The sequence below is a fragment of the Tupaia chinensis genome, unplaced genomic scaffold (genome assembly GCF_000334495.1).
Source record: "Tupaia chinensis unplaced genomic scaffold, TupChi_1.0 Scaffold144119_1, whole genome shotgun sequence".
Lineage (NCBI taxonomy): Eukaryota > Metazoa > Chordata > Mammalia > Scandentia > Tupaiidae > Tupaia > Tupaia belangeri.
In genome coordinates this window covers 476245-494940 of record NW_006203974.1, presented here as the reverse complement: position 1 = coordinate 494940, position 18696 = coordinate 476245, and the positions used below count along the sequence as shown (strand labels likewise).

General features: G+C 52.1%; 1 protein-coding gene across 3 annotated transcripts in view; it reads right to left on the bottom strand.

Moving 5' to 3' along the window:
• ZNF236 (zinc finger protein 236) overlaps positions 1-18696 on the bottom strand; it is a 116433-nt gene that overhangs the window by 60664 nt on the left and 37073 nt on the right. For all 3 annotated transcript variants that reach the window (XR_003547448.1, XR_003547449.1, XM_014583160.2), the window contains exons 7-9: positions 13892-14095; positions 12721-12949; positions 3231-3503 (exon numbers count right to left, since the gene is read on the bottom strand). Coding sequence is in view for 1 of the 3 variants with exons in the window: in XM_014583160.2 (XP_014438646.1) it covers positions 3231-3503; positions 12721-12949; positions 13892-14095 (706 nt within the window). In the remaining 2 variants the exon portion in view is untranslated. The remainder of the gene's footprint in view (positions 1-3230; positions 3504-12720; positions 12950-13891; positions 14096-18696) is intronic.

Genomic DNA, 18696 nt, shown 5'->3' with positions numbered 1-18696 from the left:
GCCGGCCCCTCCCCCCCGGGGGGGGGGGTTCTCTCTTTCCTTCTCACTGTCTCTCTCCGGCAAGTGCACGTGCCCTACGTTAAAAACTTAAAAACCTCTTAATCCAGGATGACTGAGTCCTTTCCTAAAGGAGATTTCCTTCTTTCACAATTCTGGTTGTAAATGGAAATGCAGACTTCAAAGTAAGACCTTCAACAAAACTGAGCAATTGAATCTTTTTTGGATATTAACCCACAAGGTCAATCCCAGGGAACCTAGGGACAGGCGAGGTCCTGCGGCAAGCACAGGGTGCTAAGATGGCTCCAAATCAGACAGCAGTGTTAGTTGCACGATTCTGAATTATTCACTTTAAAAAAGTGAATTCATATGTGAACAATAGCGCAATAAAGCTATAGGGATTTTTATTTTTTATTTTGTAAGATAGAGTTTTGCTATAGGCCATGTGAGTTCGCCAGAGAGACAGAGAGAGAGAGAAAGTGAGCTGTCACCCCGGGGGGGAGGGCCACACCGCAATTCCTGCTCCTCCACTCCCCTCTCGGGATATTGGGCACGCACGCATGCACATGCGCCTGGTGTAGAGTTTCAGTCCACCAGGTCTAGGACTCAAATCGTGGTTGGCCATGAGAGAGTCCAGCACCTTAACCGCTGTGCCATCTGTTGGCCTCAATCAATCTGTTATTTAAAAAAGATGTATCTGGAGGTCCCGCTATAGCAGCAATGCGGACAGGGCCGCTGGGCAGCTGGTCACACACAAGGCTGGGTGATTCCAACAGAGTCCAAGCGAAAGCCCACACCCTGGCTGGTGCCTGTGGTCCCAGCTGCTCAAGAGGCTGGGTCAGAAGGGGCCTGGGCTCTGCCACACATGGGTAACACGCCTTGTCTGAAAGAGCAGCCAGAGGGGTTGTCTGGTCACAGACACAGGAGGTGGAAGCAGGGGATCACAACACATGCACGTGCGCTCAGGCCCCCCCACAGGAGCCAAATGTGAAAGGTTAGATGGCTGAGCTGACGAGAACACCGTCCCAGCAGGGTAGGCCTGAAGGTCTCCCGTCTGCCAGAGGCCTCAGCACAAAGGCCCCAGTGGGACCTGCACACCCGCTCCTGCCCCGGCCCAGACCCCAGGCCTCGACCTCAGGCGGCACGTCATGTGACTGCACCCTGGAAGGGGCACCCCTGCACCCCTCTAAAGCTGCACTACCCCACAGGAAGTCCCCCTGCCCCTCTGCACCTCCGTGACCGTTTACAAACCCAACCCGGCATGGCCTCCCCCCCTGCCGGGAGTTCCCCAAGGGTCAAGGCTGGGCCTGTTTTCTTTCCAGCACGCACAGCTGCAGCCCAGTGGAGCAGGCAGTGGCCCGGATGAGACAAATGGTGAGTGGGGGTCCAGCACACAGGAATCATGTCACTCTGCTCCCCCACATACATGCTGTAGGCGCCTCCTGGGAGGCCCCATGCACCCACACACACTCACACACATGCACGGCTGCCGCTAGAGCCCCCCATGCACCCACACAGGCTCACACAATGCACGCGGGCCCCCCCGCGGCCCCCCACAGACGCTCACACACGTGCACAGCCACCACCGGAGCCCCCGAGCCCCCCACACACGCTCACGCACACGCACAGCCACCGCTGGTGCCCCCCGACCCCCCCCCACACGCTCCCGCACGCACACAGCCCCCCCCCCCCCCGCCCACGCACGCACACAGCCACCGTCGGCGCCCACCTGTGTGCAGACGGATGTGCACCTTGAGGCTGCCCGAGGTAGAGAAGCTCTTCATGCAGTACTGGCACTTGAAGGCCTTGATGCCCGTGTGGGTCTTGATGTGTGCGGTCAGCGTGCTCTTCACGGCGAAGGCCCGGAAGCACTGTGGGCACTTGAAGGGCTTCTCATGGGTGTGGATACGGATGTGGCGTACCAAGTCGCTGGGCTTGCGGAACTCTTTGGTGCAGTAGGGACACACGTGCCACCGCACCCCGTTCTCCTCGCGGATGGAGCCTGCAATGAAGGAGAGGAGAGGTGGCCCCGCTGGGGCTCATGTGCCCCAGGAAGACTCACTCAGCACCTACAGCTAGGAGCACGCACGGCTTTGCCAAGCAGGGGACGGGCATCAGGACCAGCACAGAAACCTAACGGTCTATGACAGCACAGCTCACAGCTGACGAGGAACGAGAGCTAACCGCGCAGGCCCATGGCAAGCAAGAAGCAACAGGACCAGGGCCAGAAGACAGCATAACGCTCGCGTCACTGGACTCCCACACAGTCGACCACAATTCAGGTCCTGGACCCAGTGGCTTGTAACTCATGCCGGGCACATTTGTGTGTGTGTCCAAAATCCTGAAGAGGAGAACAGAGGTAAAGGGATGGCAGCATGGACATCTACCCTGGAGGGTGATCTCTCTGCGAGTGCATGCACCGTATAGCAAAAATTTCTCTTAAGAAAAAAAAAAAAAGAATCAACAGGACAGGACGGGGCCAGAAATGGCAGGGAGGTTAAGGCACTGGATCCCACATAGCCAACTCCTTGGTTCAAGTCTCAGACTCGGCAGCTTAAAAATCGTGCTGGGTGCAGTGCATGCATGCCCCAAATCCCGAGGAGAACGGAGAAGGGCTGGTGGTGTGGCCATCCCCCCGATGACCCCCACCTCCTCACTGTTTCTCACTCCCTCACCCCTCACTGTTTCGCTCCAGAGAGCGTACACGCTCTATAGCAAAATGTAAAAAAAAAAAAAGACAGAAAGAATCAACTAGACAACACAAGTCCACTCTGGATGAGAACAAGGGCAGACAGGCTCAGACGACCCCAGGATGGACTCGAGGTATGCGCAGGGCAGGGCAGGGGGAGCAGTTTTCAGGAATTCATGATAGCTGGTACAACACACACAACGTAAATGCACATAATTGGAAAACGGGAAGTTCTCACGCTATAAAAGGCCATTTATAGTTGAGACAGAGAAATGGTGTGTATACTACCTCAGAGTTCATGGTCAAATAAAAGATTGTCTTTGAATGAAGTTTTGAAACTATTCCTAACAGAAGAAAAATCACAAAATCTACAAAACATAAGTAAAATAATTTCTAAGGTATATAAAAAATTTAAGAAACAAAATGCAGCACTTTTATAATCTTCAATAAAAGATCGCTTTTTATTTTTTTTCTTGCCACCGCTGGTGCCCCCCGACCCCCCCCCACACGCTCACGCACGCACACAGCCACCGTCGGCGCCCACCTGTGTGCAGACGGATGTGCACCTTGAGGCTGCCCGAGGTAGAGAAGCTCTTCATGCAGTACTGGCACTTGAAGGCCTTGATGCCCGTGTGGGTCTTGATGTGTGCGGTCAGCGTGCTCTTCACGGCGAAGGCCCGGAAGCACTGTGGGCACTTGAAGGGCTTCTCATGGGTGTGGATACGGATGTGGCGTACCAAGTCGCTGGGCTTGCGGAACTCTTTGGTGCAGTAGGGACACACGTGCCACCGCACCCCGTTCTCCTCGCGGATGGAGCCTGCAATGAAGGAGAGGAGAGGTGGCCCCGCTGGGGCTCATGTGCCCCAGGAAGACTCACTCAGCACCTACAGCTAGGAGCACGCACGGCTTTGCCAAGCAGGGGACGGGCATCAGGACCAGCACAGAAACCTAACGGTCTATGACAGCACAGCTCACAGCTGACGAGGAACGAGAGCTAACCGCGCAGGCCCATGGCAAGCAAGAAGCAACAGGACCAGGGCCAGAAGACAGCATAACGCTCGCGTCACTGGACTCCCACACAGTCGACCACAATTCAGGTCCTGGACCCAGTGGCTTGTAACTCATGCCGGGCACATTTGTGTGTGTGTCCAAAATCCTGAAGAGGAGAACAGAGGTAAAGGGATGGCAGCATGGACATCTACCCTGGAGGGTGATCTCTCTGCGAGTGCATGCACCGTATAGCAAAAATTTCTCTTAAGAAAAAAAAAAAAAGAATCAACAGGACAGGACGGGGCCAGAAATGGCAGGGAGGTTAAGGCACTGGATCCCACATAGCCAACTCCTTGGTTCAAGTCTCAGACTCGGCAGCTTAAAAATCGTGCTGGGTGCAGTGCATGCATGCCCCAAATCCCGAGGAGAACGGAGAAGGGCTGGTGGTGTGGCCATCCCCCCGATGACCCCCACCTCCTCACTGTTTCTCACTCCCTCACCCCTCACTGTTTCGCTCCAGAGAGCGTACACGCTCTATAGCAAAATGTAAAAAAAAAAAAAGACAGAAAGAATCAACTAGACAACACAAGTCCACTCTGGATGAGAACAAGGGCAGACAGGCTCAGACGACCCCAGGATGGACTCGAGGTATGCGCAGGGCAGGGCAGGGGGAGCAGTTTTCAGGAATTCATGATAGCTGGTACAACACACACAACGTAAATGCACATAATTGGAAAACGGGAAGTTCTCACGCTATAAAAGGCCATTTATAGTTGAGACAGAGAAATGGTGTGTATACTACCTCAGAGTTCATGGTCAAATAAAAGATTGTCTTTGAATGAAGTTTTGAAACTATTCCTAACAGAAGAAAAATCACAAAATCTACAAAACATAAGTAAAATAATTTCTAAGGTATATAAAAAATTTAAGAAACAAAATGCAGCACTTTTATAATCTTCAATAAAAGATCGCTTTTTATTTTTTTTCTTGAGAGATTTTCACTATAGGGCGTGTGTGCTCGCCAGACAGACAGAGAGAGACATAGATACAGAAAGAGAGAAATCACCCCCCGGGGGGGATGGTCACGCAGCAATCCCTTCTCCTCCATTCTCCTCTCGGGATCTTGGGCACGCACGCACACACACCCGGCATGAGTTTTAAGCCACCGGGTCCGGGACGCGAACCGCAGTTGACTACGTGGGAGTCCAGCGACATAGCCATTATGCTAACTGCTGGTTCCCTATTTTAAATTTTTTTTGTTAGATTTATCTATCTGAAATTAAACAGACATCTACATTAACTATACAGATAATTCAGGTAAGGAATCCAAATAAAATCAAAAAGATTTTATGAACATGTTAATAAAATTTACCAAAATATTTTAACTCAAACTGATTTAACTGTGACTATACATGTTTTTATTGGGGAAAAAGAAACTTGTTTCCTCCATTGTATTATCAGTAAAGACAAGACATTCCTCACTTATACAAGTGAATCTATAAAGGAAAAAATGTATTTTCTCTACTATAATGTTCTTTGCAAGCACAGTTCAGAAGAAAGGGAGTCAGGTTAAAAAAACGAAAAATAGCATTCTTTTCTTTTCCATTATGCTAATTATTTTAACTTTATTTACTTTAATTTGACCAGAAAGGGACAGAGTGAGAGTGAGAGTGAGAGTGAGAGAGAGAGAGAGAGAGAGGGAGAGAAAACAAGCCCCCAGGTCTGGGACTCAAACCGTAGTTGGCCACGTGGGAGTCCAGCATCCTTAACCACCACACCACCTGCTGGCCCCAAAAATAGCATTCTTTACAAGAGTGACGGAATGGATAAAGAATAGACATAACTCATGGAGTTTAAAAAAAAAAAAAACAGCAGATGGGCCAGCAGGTGGCATGGTGGTTAGGGCACTAGACTCCCACACGGCTGACCATGGTTCAAGTCCTAGACCCAGAAGCTTGTTCCCCCTACCCCCTGCTTTCTCTCTCTCTCTCTCTCTCTCTCTCTTTCTCTCTCTCTCTCTCTCTCTCTTTCTCTCTCTCTGGTGACTGCACATGCCTTGTGGCAAAGTTTTTTTAAAATGATGATAATAAATAAAATTAAATAATGTTTTTTAAAAAACAGCAGGAAATAATGGAAATGATGCTTAGGGTGAGAAAAAAAAATGCCCTCTGTGGGGAGAATGCTCATCTGAGGAGTCGAAGACGGCGTAGTGGACAGAAGAGGCTGCCCCACGCAGAGGCTGAGCACACGCAAGGAGCCGGCTCGCACGTGGCTGGTGAGTCCTGACCCCAGCCTAAAACACGTGGGTGTGACTGCGTGCATCCTTGAAACCCCAATGGGGTAAAGAACTGGAGAGAAAAGGTCTGCAGCATGCCAGGCCCCACTGGGAGGTGCTTTTCCTCACTCTCTCTCTGCCTCGGGTGGGCATGTGCACCCTCTGATGATTTAAGGAGAAAAACCAGTAAGTAAAAATTAATTCAGAAGCATGCATAATCACCTAAAGGTCTTGTGGTGACAACTCAGAAATGCAGGGTATGAAAAGGAGAGGGAGCTGTAAGAGTTCAGTTACAACCAGGAAACCATGCGCCGAATTACACTTTCCCCCAAAGAAAGCACGTCTTCGATTACGTGGGATGGCGACATATGACGCTGTCACCAGGCCCCGATCTCGTACAGCAGGACTGAGACAGAGCCCAGCTGGAGGCCGCCCAGACCCCGTCGGCAGTGGCTTGCTCAGCCCACGCATGAGAGTCGGAGGCACGGCTCGGACAGACGTTGCTCTCCCAGAGCTGGGTACACGCACAAAGCAAGAACACACCTTCTTGTTCAAGATGAAAAGCCATTGGTGAAAACTCAACATTTAGTCTCAACTTAAAAAACAAAGTCTAACAGCAGGCACAGGTGGATAGCCTGCATCTCGACTAGCACTCAACAGGAGGGTACCCAGGCAATCACACTGACTCAGGATGTCCACTATGGTGCTTAGCGGCTAAGAGATACCAGGCAACAAACTAGACCAAAAAGAAACACCCAGTGAACGTGTGAAACAGAAAGATAAAACCACTGTTTATATGATCACACAGGTATGATCACACAGTCTAAAACCTAGAACTCGAAAGAAGTCTTAACACACGCAGATCAATACCCTCCTATCTGCCAGCAGCAGCCAAGGCAAGCTGCAGATGCTACTGAAGTACGGACAGGAAAACACGGAGGGACAGAAGCGTGCACTCTATCTTTGGTTCAAAGTCTTAAAACTTACACAGACAGAAAGTTTCCCTGGTTTATCTATCACTGTATATGAATACCAACAAGACTCATTTTTGGAACTAAAGTTTTTGAAACTTTAGCAGAAGGTTCTCAAGTGCATCTGGGAAAAAAAATCTGAAAATAGTCAAGAATATATTTATTTTAAAAAGATACACGGTGCTGTGATGGTTAAAGTGGCTGGACCCACAGGGCCAACTCTGTGGTTCAAGTACTGGACCCAGTGGTTTGAGAAACACATCATGCAGCTGTGCCCAAATTCTGAGAGAAGCGAGAAACAGAGAAGGACGGTGGCAGGGCCATCCCCCATGGGGTGCTTCTCACTTTCCTTCTCCGTTATCTCTCCAGCAAGCACATTAAAATTAAAAAAGAAAAAAGAGGAATACCAAGAAAGGACCCGTCTTCCTAGTTAGTAAAGTCCACCATAAAGCCACCAGAACACATAAGCAGAACGGCTCATCAGTGGAGCAGAGCTGAGCAAAGGTCCATGCAGACTTGGGAACAGCGTGTCAGATAAAGATGGCATGGGAATTTGGCAGGGAAAATACAACTTATTTAACAAACAAGGTTTTAGCAGTAGCGGCCAATTAGTCACTGAAAAACAATAAAGTAAAATCAAAGTTTTGTTTTAAAGTGCTAAATAAAAGAAAAGGTTACGTTCCCCCAAATCACAAGACACTGACAAATTTGGATGTATAAAAACATTTATCTCTAGTTAAAAGGTTAGTTAACTGAAAAAGGCAAAAATAATTAGAAAAATAAACAGGTGCCACAAACACAGCTCACAGTGTGCAGCCACCCCACGCACCACGGCCAGATCGATGGCCTCCCAAGATGGAGGCACCCTCCGCCAGAACGAGCACTGAGCCTTGGCCCCAGAAGAGGGATGCACGTTCAGACAGCAATGAGGAACTACTTCAACCTCTGAGACAGGTAAAGAAGGCCCCAGGCTCTCCGCAGCAATCTCTAAAAGGTCGTGAGGGAACAGGCACAACACCTTGGAGAGTAACTCCACAGGCGACACAAATGTTTTTTAATTTATCTCATTTTATTTATCTGTTTGTTTTTAATAACCTGCACTCACCAGAAAGAGAGAGGGAAAGTGAGAGAGCAAGCCACCAGGTCTAGGACTCCAACCACGGTCTGCCATGTGGGAATCCTGTGCCTTAACCACCACGCCACCTGCGGGTCCCAGAGATCCCATATATTTTTCACAACTGTAAAACTACGGGCAGTTTTTCTTCTGTTAACAAGCACTTACTGACAAGTAGTGAAATCCGAATAAGGTATAGCTTAAACAATAGTACTGGTTCAACTTTAATATGATATCAGTGATTACAATACAGATACATAAAAAGATTTCCCTCACAGAAAATATTCATGCAAATGTTTGGAGTTAAAAGGAAATCACACAGGGGCTGGCAGGTAGCATGGTGGTTTAGGCGCTGGACTCCCACAAGGCCGACTGCAGTTCAAATCCCGGACCTGATGTCTTGCTTTCTCACTCTCTCTCCTTCTCCCCCTCCCTTCTTCCCTCCTTCTCTCTCTCTCTCCGTACCTCTTAGTTAAAAAACAGAGTTAAATAATTCCTTAAAAAAGAAAAAAGGAATCATATATATATGTAGACTCATAAAATTCAGGGAAAAACCAGGTCAACAGAAAAGCAAATGCAGTAAAATGTTAACATTTTGGCTATCGGGATGAAAGGTATATGAGAATTTTAGATGGAAATTATCTTAAAATTAAACCTTCACACCGTCTTTATAGGACTCCCTTTGAAACCCTGAGGCCTCTGGAAAGGCACCCTCCCACCCAGTCCCGAGCACGCGAGGGCCCTGGCCCAGCAGGCCGACTGCCGCACTCCGGTACGCACGGCCGCACCACCTGCAGGTCCACTTTGTCTGCAGGCTAGAGGTCACGCAGACAAACGACGCCACATCCGTAAGGTGGACACTGAGGTGGCAGGTGGGAGACGTAACCTGAGAAGCAGCACGCTCAGCACTGACGTCTTCAGAGGGTGCCACCCACTCTGCTAAAAACCACGCCCAGGCCTGTGCCTGGAAAGACACGGAGACATGAGTGACCGCAGCCCAGGGGATGGCCCGAGCGGGGCTCGTTCTGTCACTGCAGACCATTTTGCAATTTTTAAATTATGTGGTAAGAGCATGTTTTGCCTATTTAAGAAACAATTTTAAAACATATATACTTGGGCCAGCCAGGTGGCATAGTGGTTAGGGCACTGGGTCCCAAAAGGCCAATTGCGCAGTTCAAGTCCCAGAGCCAGCACCGTGAAAAACACAATCGGCACGTGTGTGAGTGTCCAAAATCCCTGGAGGATGAAAGAGAAGGGCCTGCAGCATGGCTGTCCCTCCGGAGATGATTTCTCAACTTCCTTCTCTGTCTCTCGCCAGTGAACACACATACCCTATGGCAAAAACCTAAAAAAAAAATAATAAAAAACACACATGCATACATATTTAGCGAGCAATTTCAGATGAGGCACCAGGCTATCCACTTCGCATGGGTTTTCTCATTCAGTTTTCTTCCTGTCACTAGCCCATTTCACAGATGGGAAGACCCGTCCCTTGAACGTTAGCTAGCACACCCAGGACCCGGCGGCTAGGGAGAGCCGAGGTCCCCGACCCAGCCTCAGTGCAGCTGTCTCAGGTAGGCCTGTGCTCCGGCTCTGCTGGTGGAGAGATCCAACCAGGTGCTGCGAGGCCAGAGCTGAGGTTCTTCTCCCAGAATACGGAGGCACCAAAGTGCTTCTAGGTGACAGGGATAATCCCTTCTTTAGAGACGGCGACACTCCTGGAGTCCGTAGCCTGAACTAAATCACCACTGAAACGGCATCGCACAAAGCTGCCCGTTCCACTGAAGCTATGAACTCGCTCAGCAAGTAAGGAACGTCTACGCTTCCCTTCTATAATGCACTACTGATACCTAACATAATTTGAAAAGAAAGTAAGAAAACGATCCGACGTTCTAGGCACGTCGAGAAAGAGAAGCCAGGGTGTTATCTCCCCTCGGACATGCCGCGGTCTGGAGGGGAGGCTGGCAGGGCGAGATGACCGCCTTGTCCAGGGACTTCAGAAGTGAGCTGACGTCATCTCTGCAAACCCTACACACAGGGCTCCACATCAGGACACCATAGGGGACAGCTCGCCACAATCCAGGCGAACCCCCGAGCTGGCTCAGTGTAGAGAAGAGAGAGCCAGGACCAGTGCCTGCCAGCCTGGAAGGGCCTCTCGCAATGAAGCTCACCCTCCTTGGTACCCTCAGGACATCCAGTCTGGCCTTGGGGAACCAGGTGGCCCCTCACTCGGGTGCAGCCACATGAGAACACCTCTGTTTCAACACAAAAGCTGCAGACCACAGCCAGAGCAGTGCCCCCGAGGGCTCCCCTGGATCCCTATCTGTGGATTAAGAACAAGGACGTGTGAATGAACCCAACTGACTCCATTTTTCAAGAACTCATGCCATTTTGTGCCCTGTCGTCTTCCTCATCTAAGAGAAACCTTCTACTAGCCCAGAACAGGGACTTCTGCTAACCCTAAACCTTCTACCAAGTTCTGGCCTGCTGACTGGGGTAACAGCTCATGCACCGACCTGTACTCCCCTGACCGCCCTGGCCTTGGAGAAAGGACTAACGACGTTCGGGCCCAGGTCGTCACATCCACAACCAGACGACTTGCCCCGACTCTGAGCACAGGGCAGTCCGCCCAAGTGACTTCCTCTCAGGAAGTTGGCCCTATCACTAAGCTTCTCTGTGGTGCTTTTCAAGGTCCCAGGGCCAACAGGTGGCATGGTGGTTAAGGCAGCTGGGTCCCACAGGGCTGGCTGCTTGGTTTACATCCCAGACCCAGGAGCTTGAAAAGCATGCTCTGCACATGTGCACACGTACCCAAAGTTCCAGAGGAGGGTGGAGGAGAAGGAATGGAGACGTGGCCATCATCCGAGGTGATTTCTCATTTTCGCTTCCTCTCTCTCTTTCTCCAATGGGTATGTGTGTCATGTGGCAATTATTTATTTATTTTTTGGGGGGAGAGATTTTCACTGTAGGGCGCGTGCGCTCGCCAGACAGACAGAGAGAGACATAGAGACAGAAAGCGAGAAATCACCTCCCAGGGGGGATGGTCACGCCGCAATCCCTTCTCCTCCATTCTCCTCTCGGGATCTTGGGCACGCACGCACACGCGCCCGGCGTGAGTTTTAAGCCACCGGGTCCGGGACACGAACCGCGGTCGACTACGTGGGAGTCCAGCGACATAGCCATTACGCTAACTGCTGATTCCCCATGTGGCAATTATTTTTAATTCTATTTTTTTAAGTTATTTAATTTTTTATAATTTTTTATTTATTTGCAAATTTCACCAGAGAGAGAGAGAAAAAGGGAAAGTGAGACAAGTCACTCTGCCCAAGACTCAACCACGGCCAGCCACCTGGGAGTCTAGCACCTGAACTGCCACAGCACCTGCCGGCCCCTCTAGTTTAACTTCGAAGTCCCAGCTTACTGTGGGAGGGAAGCCATCTGCAGTTGCAGCTGTGTGAAGACCTGTCCCCCTCCCCGCCAGCAGCAAGCTTCTGCTAACCCCTCTGCGGGACTGTGGGCCTCGTCTTCCAGTCCACAAGTCCCTCTGAGCACCGTCAAGCATGTGGCCCCTGCGGCCACCGTACAGCTAGTCTGAGATAGCAGGAAGCCCCAGGTGGCCAACTGCTTGGATGCTAGCGTCTAATCTTTCACTTAGGGAGGGGAGAGCCTGACCAGGGGACAAGGACAGGAACTACCATGTGGTACAGGCTGCAAACCAAGTCAGAACAAGGAGTGCACTCCAGGGAGGGTGAGTTAGCAGAGAGACATGTCAACGCACACACTTCCCAAACACCTGCACAGGTTTTCCCCCAGGGCCGGAATCCACCCTACAAGAAAGACTGCCAGTGCCCGCTCCCCTACGCAGAGCCCCCGTGAGCATAGCAGGGTGCTCAGGCCTGCAGGAAAAGTATCCGGGCCCCGAAGGGATGCAGGTGACTGCGACTGTCCACCAATTAACACGAGACCGTCAGGACCTGAGAAGGCCGAGTGCTGTGGGGCCGAGGCAGGACCGGCCCCTGGAGAGCAGCGAGGAGGCCGCGCCAGCACTGGCCTGAGTGACAGCCAGGGTCTGGATGGAGATGAGGGAAAGGCTGCAGAAAAGTCTTCGCACAGCAGTTTTGCTACAGTGCGGGTGTGTGCCAGGAGAAAGTGAGACAGAGGGCTGGAAGCACAGGTTGGGACAAGCCCCGATGGGGCTGGGAACGCTCTGGGAAGGCTGCCAGGTCCCAGGGCAGCGCAGGCACCCTCGGAAAGCAGCACCAGGAAGGAAGAGGAGCCCTTCTGAGCTAAGGGCCCTACACAGACAGCCACAGGGAGGAGGAGCCCTTCTGAGCTGAGTGCCCCACACACAGCCACAGGGAGGGGGAGCCCTTCTGAGCTGAGGGCCTACACACAGTCACAGGGAGGGCCGAGGGAAGGCAATGGCACCCAGACAACTGGATCTCAAGCCCTGGTGCCCAGTCAGGGGACGCTGACTACAGGATATAAGAAAACTTGGGGAAAAGAGCTAAGTTTATAAAATGTGCCTGTCACCCTTCCTAACTTTAAATACCAATAAATGACATTTATATTCAAAACATGCAACAAACACATCATCCCTTGGTGAGTAAAAGGACACTTTTCTTAAAAACAACATGCAATATGCTATCCAAAGGCTGGACCATTCCAGCGTTATTCGAATTACCAGGTAGAAATGGAGACTTCTTCTTTATAATTTTTCTTTCTTTTTTATCCGCCTTCTCTGGGCTTTCCTGCTCCTTCTCTTGCTCGGGGTCTGTAGGGCCAGTGTGTTCGTTTGAAATGCTCGGAACACCAGCGTTCTGCATCTGCGCTGCAGAGGTCTTGGCGTGGCTGGGGTCGTTAGGGTGTGCTGTAACTGGAATTGAAGACAGCCCACTGTTTTCTAAGGCTTGCTAAGACAGAACAGAACTAAAAGGTTAGGAGAGACGACGGCCCGCATCTGCCTGCCAAGATCAATCACAAGACGTACAACGCTCTCCCTGGGATCCCAGTCCACTCCAGGCACAAGGCCCTGCAGTCCCACAGCCGTCCGTGCGGGGCCTCTGGTCCTCTGGGGCTGTACTGCACTTCTGGGGGCTGCCTCCTCCTCCAAAATATGAGATGAGCGCCGCGTCCCAGGTGGAAGGACTGCGGCTGTTCAGAAATCTTACCTTGGACAGCTTCTCTAAGCAGGCTTGGGGCGCCCTACCCTAGGGTGTCAGTTACACTGGGCTCCCCTTCGAGACACTATCTGGGCCTGACACCCTGAGCCTCCGAGCCCCAGTCGGGTCTCACTACGAAGGCCCTGGACAGAGCCTAGATCACACGAACAGGGAGAGCGGGGCGGCTTTTCAGTGCAAGGGCTCCTGGGACGGGGCCACAAGACTGAGCAAAGGGCCCCCAGGCCCTCGGTGCTCCCTGCCCTGCCCTGCCCTCCCCTCCCCTCCCCTCCCAGTCCTGGCTGTCACAGGGCAGCGAGGGACGGCAGTGACGTGTTCTGAGGGCCAACACCTACGACTCGCAAAACGACGCCCAGGGCCTCCAAAGGGCCGGAGCTATTTTTGCGCCTCGACAGAGGCAGACATACAAGAACAGTCCTGAAATGCCCATCTTTCTAAGTAATCGATTTACAGGAGGAGGAAAACAAGGGTTTCAACTTTCTAGGTTCACAGAGCACTAAACTGTTCCAAATCTGAGTCTGCCCTGCCACTGAGCCGTCAGCGGGGCAGCCTGCTGTGCTCCAGCACGTTCTGCTCAGATGGGCCTGGCTGGCACGGCCTCCAACAGCCTGCATCCCGACTGCTCCAACCAGCCCTGGCCTCTGCCCTCGCCCGCAGCTAACACACGTGCTTCACCTGGAGGATGTCCTGGCTGATGCCCACAGTGATGCTGAGCTGCTGCCCAGGGGCAGGGGGCTGCTGGGGCTCCGCGGGGCCCGGCTCCGACAGCTCCAGAAGCTGCTGGATGACATCGGTCACTGCCTGAGAGTTCTGCTGACTGGGGGCTGGCGTGACCTGGGCCTCCGGCTGCTGAAGAGGTAACGTCTGGAAGAGTGTGGCCTGAAACACAGCGGCATGTCATTACAAGCAGAACTGGGTCTTTACGGCATTACATCCTGTAAGAGCAGCAGACTGCCCATTCCTAAGCAGGGACGCTAACCAGCAGGACGCTAACCAGCAGGCATGCACGCACGCTAACAGACACGGACGCTAACCAGCACATGTGCCACTAGCACAGAGGCTAACTGGCCTTCCTCGCTGGCATGAGCTCTGCACAGCCCTGAGGAGAGCACGCCTGGCTGTGCCCGTGACCCTAGAAGGTCTGAGTGGGCCATGAGATTCAACCCAAGAAGGCAGAGTGGACTCATGATCTTCATCTTTATGGGGCTCATGACCATCAGGGAAGGATTAAAAAAATCTAAAATTACATGGGACCAGCAGGTGGTGTAATCGCTATGTTACTGAACTCCCATGGAGCCGACCGCGGTTCGAGTCCTGGATCCGGTGACTTAAACTCACGCTGGGCGCATGAGCGTGTGTGCCCAAGATCCCAAGAGGAGAATGGAGGAGAAGGGGTTACAGTGTGGCCATCCCCCGGGGTGATTTCTCGCTTTCTGTCTGTCTCTCTTTGTCTTTCTGGTGAGCGCACACACCGTATAGCAAAAACCTCTCCAGAAAAAAAAAAATCTAAAATTACAAGTAATAAAGGTGACAGAGAAACCACTGTGGGAGTGTTAAAAAAAAAAAATCAACAAATTTCTAAACAACAGGGAGAGTTAAGGACCAAATAAGCTATGGAGCCACGGTCGGGAAAACCCAGGGGCTTAGGTGGGAAGGGAGCTCTGTGGGCTGCAGAAGCTCGGGAGCCCCACATGCCAGAACCAGAGGCCAGCAGAAGGCGGTGAGCTCCACCAGGTGACGTCATCAAGGACCAGGACGCACACACCAAGAGGTCTCAGTGCAAACCACCGACCTCGGGCATTTGTGCCAACACACCAGTGTCCACTCACCTGCTGTCACAATGTGCTGCCAACGCAAGGCGTCAGTGACTAGGAAAACTGGGGGCACAGCAGGGGTGTACAAGTGCCTCTGCATGTCCTACTCAAGCTTTCTGTAAACCTGAGCCTACTCTAAAAACAATGCCCATTAATTCAAAATGAATGAATAAAAACCAGTGGAAAAAATCCTTGCACTGAAAATTAACCAGCTGGGCTCCCTCCACAGGACCAGCAGCAGCTAGGATCTTACGCTGAGGCAAAAGCATGAGGCAGGCCTCAAGATGCAGATGGATAAACAAGAATGAGCCAGTGGAGAAGACACGGCCCCTGGGGTGGACTTGGTGTGATGCACCAGATCAAGGAAGTTCAAGGGCTAGTTCCTACGGAAGCCGGCCACACTGCAGGGACATGCACAGGCCCACAGACACCGTGGGCACGGTCGATGCACACAGACGTACTGCTGCCTTCTTCTGAAAGTGAGCGGCACCGCAGACCACAGGGCGTGTGAGAGGGAGGCTATGAGTGGGGACGGCTTGAGGCCGGACTCAGTACAGGAGGAAATGCTAATCAGATGTGAGAGAGCCATCAAACCAGAAGGGAGATCTTGCAAAGGAGATGATCGGCTCACACAGGAAATGTTCAAACTTACACACCTCGGAGCAGTCAGCCGTGCGCACTGCGACGTGGCTGAGGGGAGGCTGGGCTTCAGCTCCTGGCCCCACTCAATAGGCCAGGCAGAAGGGTGCCGTGTGTGGGCCTCACCCACAGGGGACCAGGACATGGCCAGTCTACCCGTCAGGATCAGCAAGCAGGTGGCATGCTGGTTAAGGCTCTGACTCTTAAGTGGCTGACCATAGTACGAGGCCTGGACCTGGCAGCCTGAGAACCACACGGGGCATGTGTGTGTGCATGCCCCAAATCCCAAGGGGAAAAGGGATTGTGACATGGCCATCCCGCTGGGAGACTGCTTTTTCACATTCCCCCACCCTGTCATCTCTCTAGCAAATACAATGTAGCAAACAAACCTGGCTTTTTTTTCCCAATTAAATAATTGTAAAAAGTCACCACAATTATCATGACCCGAGGCAATGGTAAACACTGATATGTGGTCAATTTGCACACTAAATTTTATTTTTCTAAAAAAATCAGTCATGGGACCAGCAGTTAGCGTAATGGCTATGTCGCTGGACTCCCACGTAGTCGACCGCAGTTCAAGTCCCGGACCCGGTGGCTTAAACTCACGCCAGGCGCATGTGTGTGCGTGCCCAAGATCCCGAGAGGAGAATGGAGGAGAAGGGATTGTGGCGTGACCATCCCCCCTGGGGGGTGATTTCTCACTTTCTGTCTCTCTGTCTCTCTCCGTCTGGCGAGCGCATGCATCCTATAGCAAAAACCTCTCCAAAAAAAAAATCAGTCTAAAATAGGATATTTAAGACTTAATTGCATAAAAGTTTTTCAAAATCAAAATGGAGCCAATCATGTCAACAATGACCATGCCAAGCTAGCCAGGCCATGGCAAAGGTGTCCTCTCACGCTAGCGTGCCCAACAGCAAGACCGGTTACCTGCAGAGCACCATCAGGACTACAGCCCGCAGAGACCGCTGCAGCTGACCAGGGGCTGCCCCTGCAAGGGTCCGTGTCCCAAGTCAACCAGTCACTGCTGACGCCAGCCACAAGGGTGCCACCAGTCCTCGTCACAGTCCCAAACAACGCCGGACGCCTCCCTGCCCAGTTGCGGTTTCTGCCTTTAGAACCTGCCTGAGGATTCCGGGACCTTGGTAGGCATGTGGGGGCCACTGTGTGATGCTCCCTGGCACTGCAAGGCTAGGCGCGCCCACAGTACGCCCCAGAGAGATCCTTGTGCTTGCCCCTCTGGGCCTCAGCTTACCTTCTCAGGGTAACAGTCCTCATCATTTGTCTCACACATTCTAACTAATCGAGAATGAATTGAAGGGGGACAGCAAGTGGCAGAGCAGCTATGTCACACAGCGGATCATGGTTCAAGCCCCAGACCCTGTGGCTTGAAGCTCACGCCAGGTACATGTGCATGCATGCCCAAGATCTCAGGTAAAGAATAATGGGGAAGGGACTGTGGCATGGTCCACAGTCATCCCCAGGGAGGAGGATTTCTCACTTTCCCTCTCACTGTCTCTGTCCCTCTGTCTCTCTGGTGAGCACATGCACCATAAGGCAAAAAAACTAAATAGAAGAATTAACCCAAGCTGAATTGTGAGGAAAGAAAAAACAGAAACACTAAGCAGAAACGTAGTGTTTAGAACCACTAGGTACTGATCGGCCGCTCCCAGACCAGCAGCAGGTGTGGCCCCGCTGCGAGCTGTGAACCGGGTATGCTCGGGAGCCCAGGCTACTGCTCCTGAGGCGCACGTCTGATGTCTGACACGAGGCACCCAATTCTCTGCTGAGACTTCGCTGTTCAGTATGGAGACGTCAACAGAAGTGGCCAATTGAGACTGAGCTACAGAAGCCTGCACAAAGGGCAAGTGTGTGTGCACGTGTGCGCGGGTGGTGTGTGTGCATGTGTGGGGTGGTGGTGTGTGTGTGCGGGTGGCGTGTGTGCGGGTGGTGTGTGTGCATGTGTGCATGTGCGTGTGTGTGGCATGTGTGTGGCGTGTGTGTGTGGGTGGTGTCTGTGGGGGTGGTGTGTATGTAGGTAGCACGTGTGTGCGGGTGGCATGTGTGCATATCTGTGTGCACAGGTAGCGTGAGTAAGTGGCATGTGTATGCACATGTGTGTGTGGGTGGCAGGGGTAGCATGTGTGCACACATGTGTGTTTGGATGGTGTGTGCCTATGTGTGAGTGGCTTGTGTACATGTGTGTGATGATGCCATCTGTGTGCATGTGTGGGGGTGGCGTGTGTGCACACACATATACAGGTAGCATGTGTGCACGTGTGTGTGCAGAGGGCACGTGTGCAGGTAGCATGGTATCGCTGCATCTATATGTGTGTCTATGTGTCTTTGTTATGTATCTCTGTGTATGTGTGTTTAGAGTCATACGATTTCTTTTTTTTTTTTTTGAGAGGTTTTTGCTATAGGGCGCGTGCGCTTGCCAGAAAGACAGAGAGACAGAAAGTGAGAAATCACCCCCCAGGGGGGATGGCCACGCCGCAATCCCTTCTCCTCCATTCTCCTCTCGGAATCTTGGGCACGCATGCACACGCGCCCGGCATGAGTTTAAGCCACCGGGTCGGGGACTCAAACTGCAGTCGACTACATGGGAGTCCAGCGACATAGTCATTACGCTAACTGCTGGTCCCCATACAATTAATTCTGGGCCCAGGACTTGGACAGAGCGGTTGGCCCTGAGGGATCCAGCTGTCTTAACTGTCACACCATGGGCTGGTCCCAGAGTCAATTTTTTTTTTTTAAGGTTTTAGCCATAGGGTGCATGCACCCACTAGAGAGAGACAGAGAGAGGGAAGTAAGAAATCAGCCCCCAGGTAAGATGGCCATGCCACAGTCCCTTCTCCTTCATTCTCCTCTTAGTATTTTGGGCACCCAGGGGCCCCGCGCCAAGGCTGCGACCGGCGGCGGGTCTTGCACGGGCCCCCCGGGTCCTGCGCGGCCCCTCTGGGCCCCGCGCCAAGGTGGCGGCGGCGGGGCGCCCCCCCCCCCCCCCTCCCCGCGCGGCCCGGGGCCGGG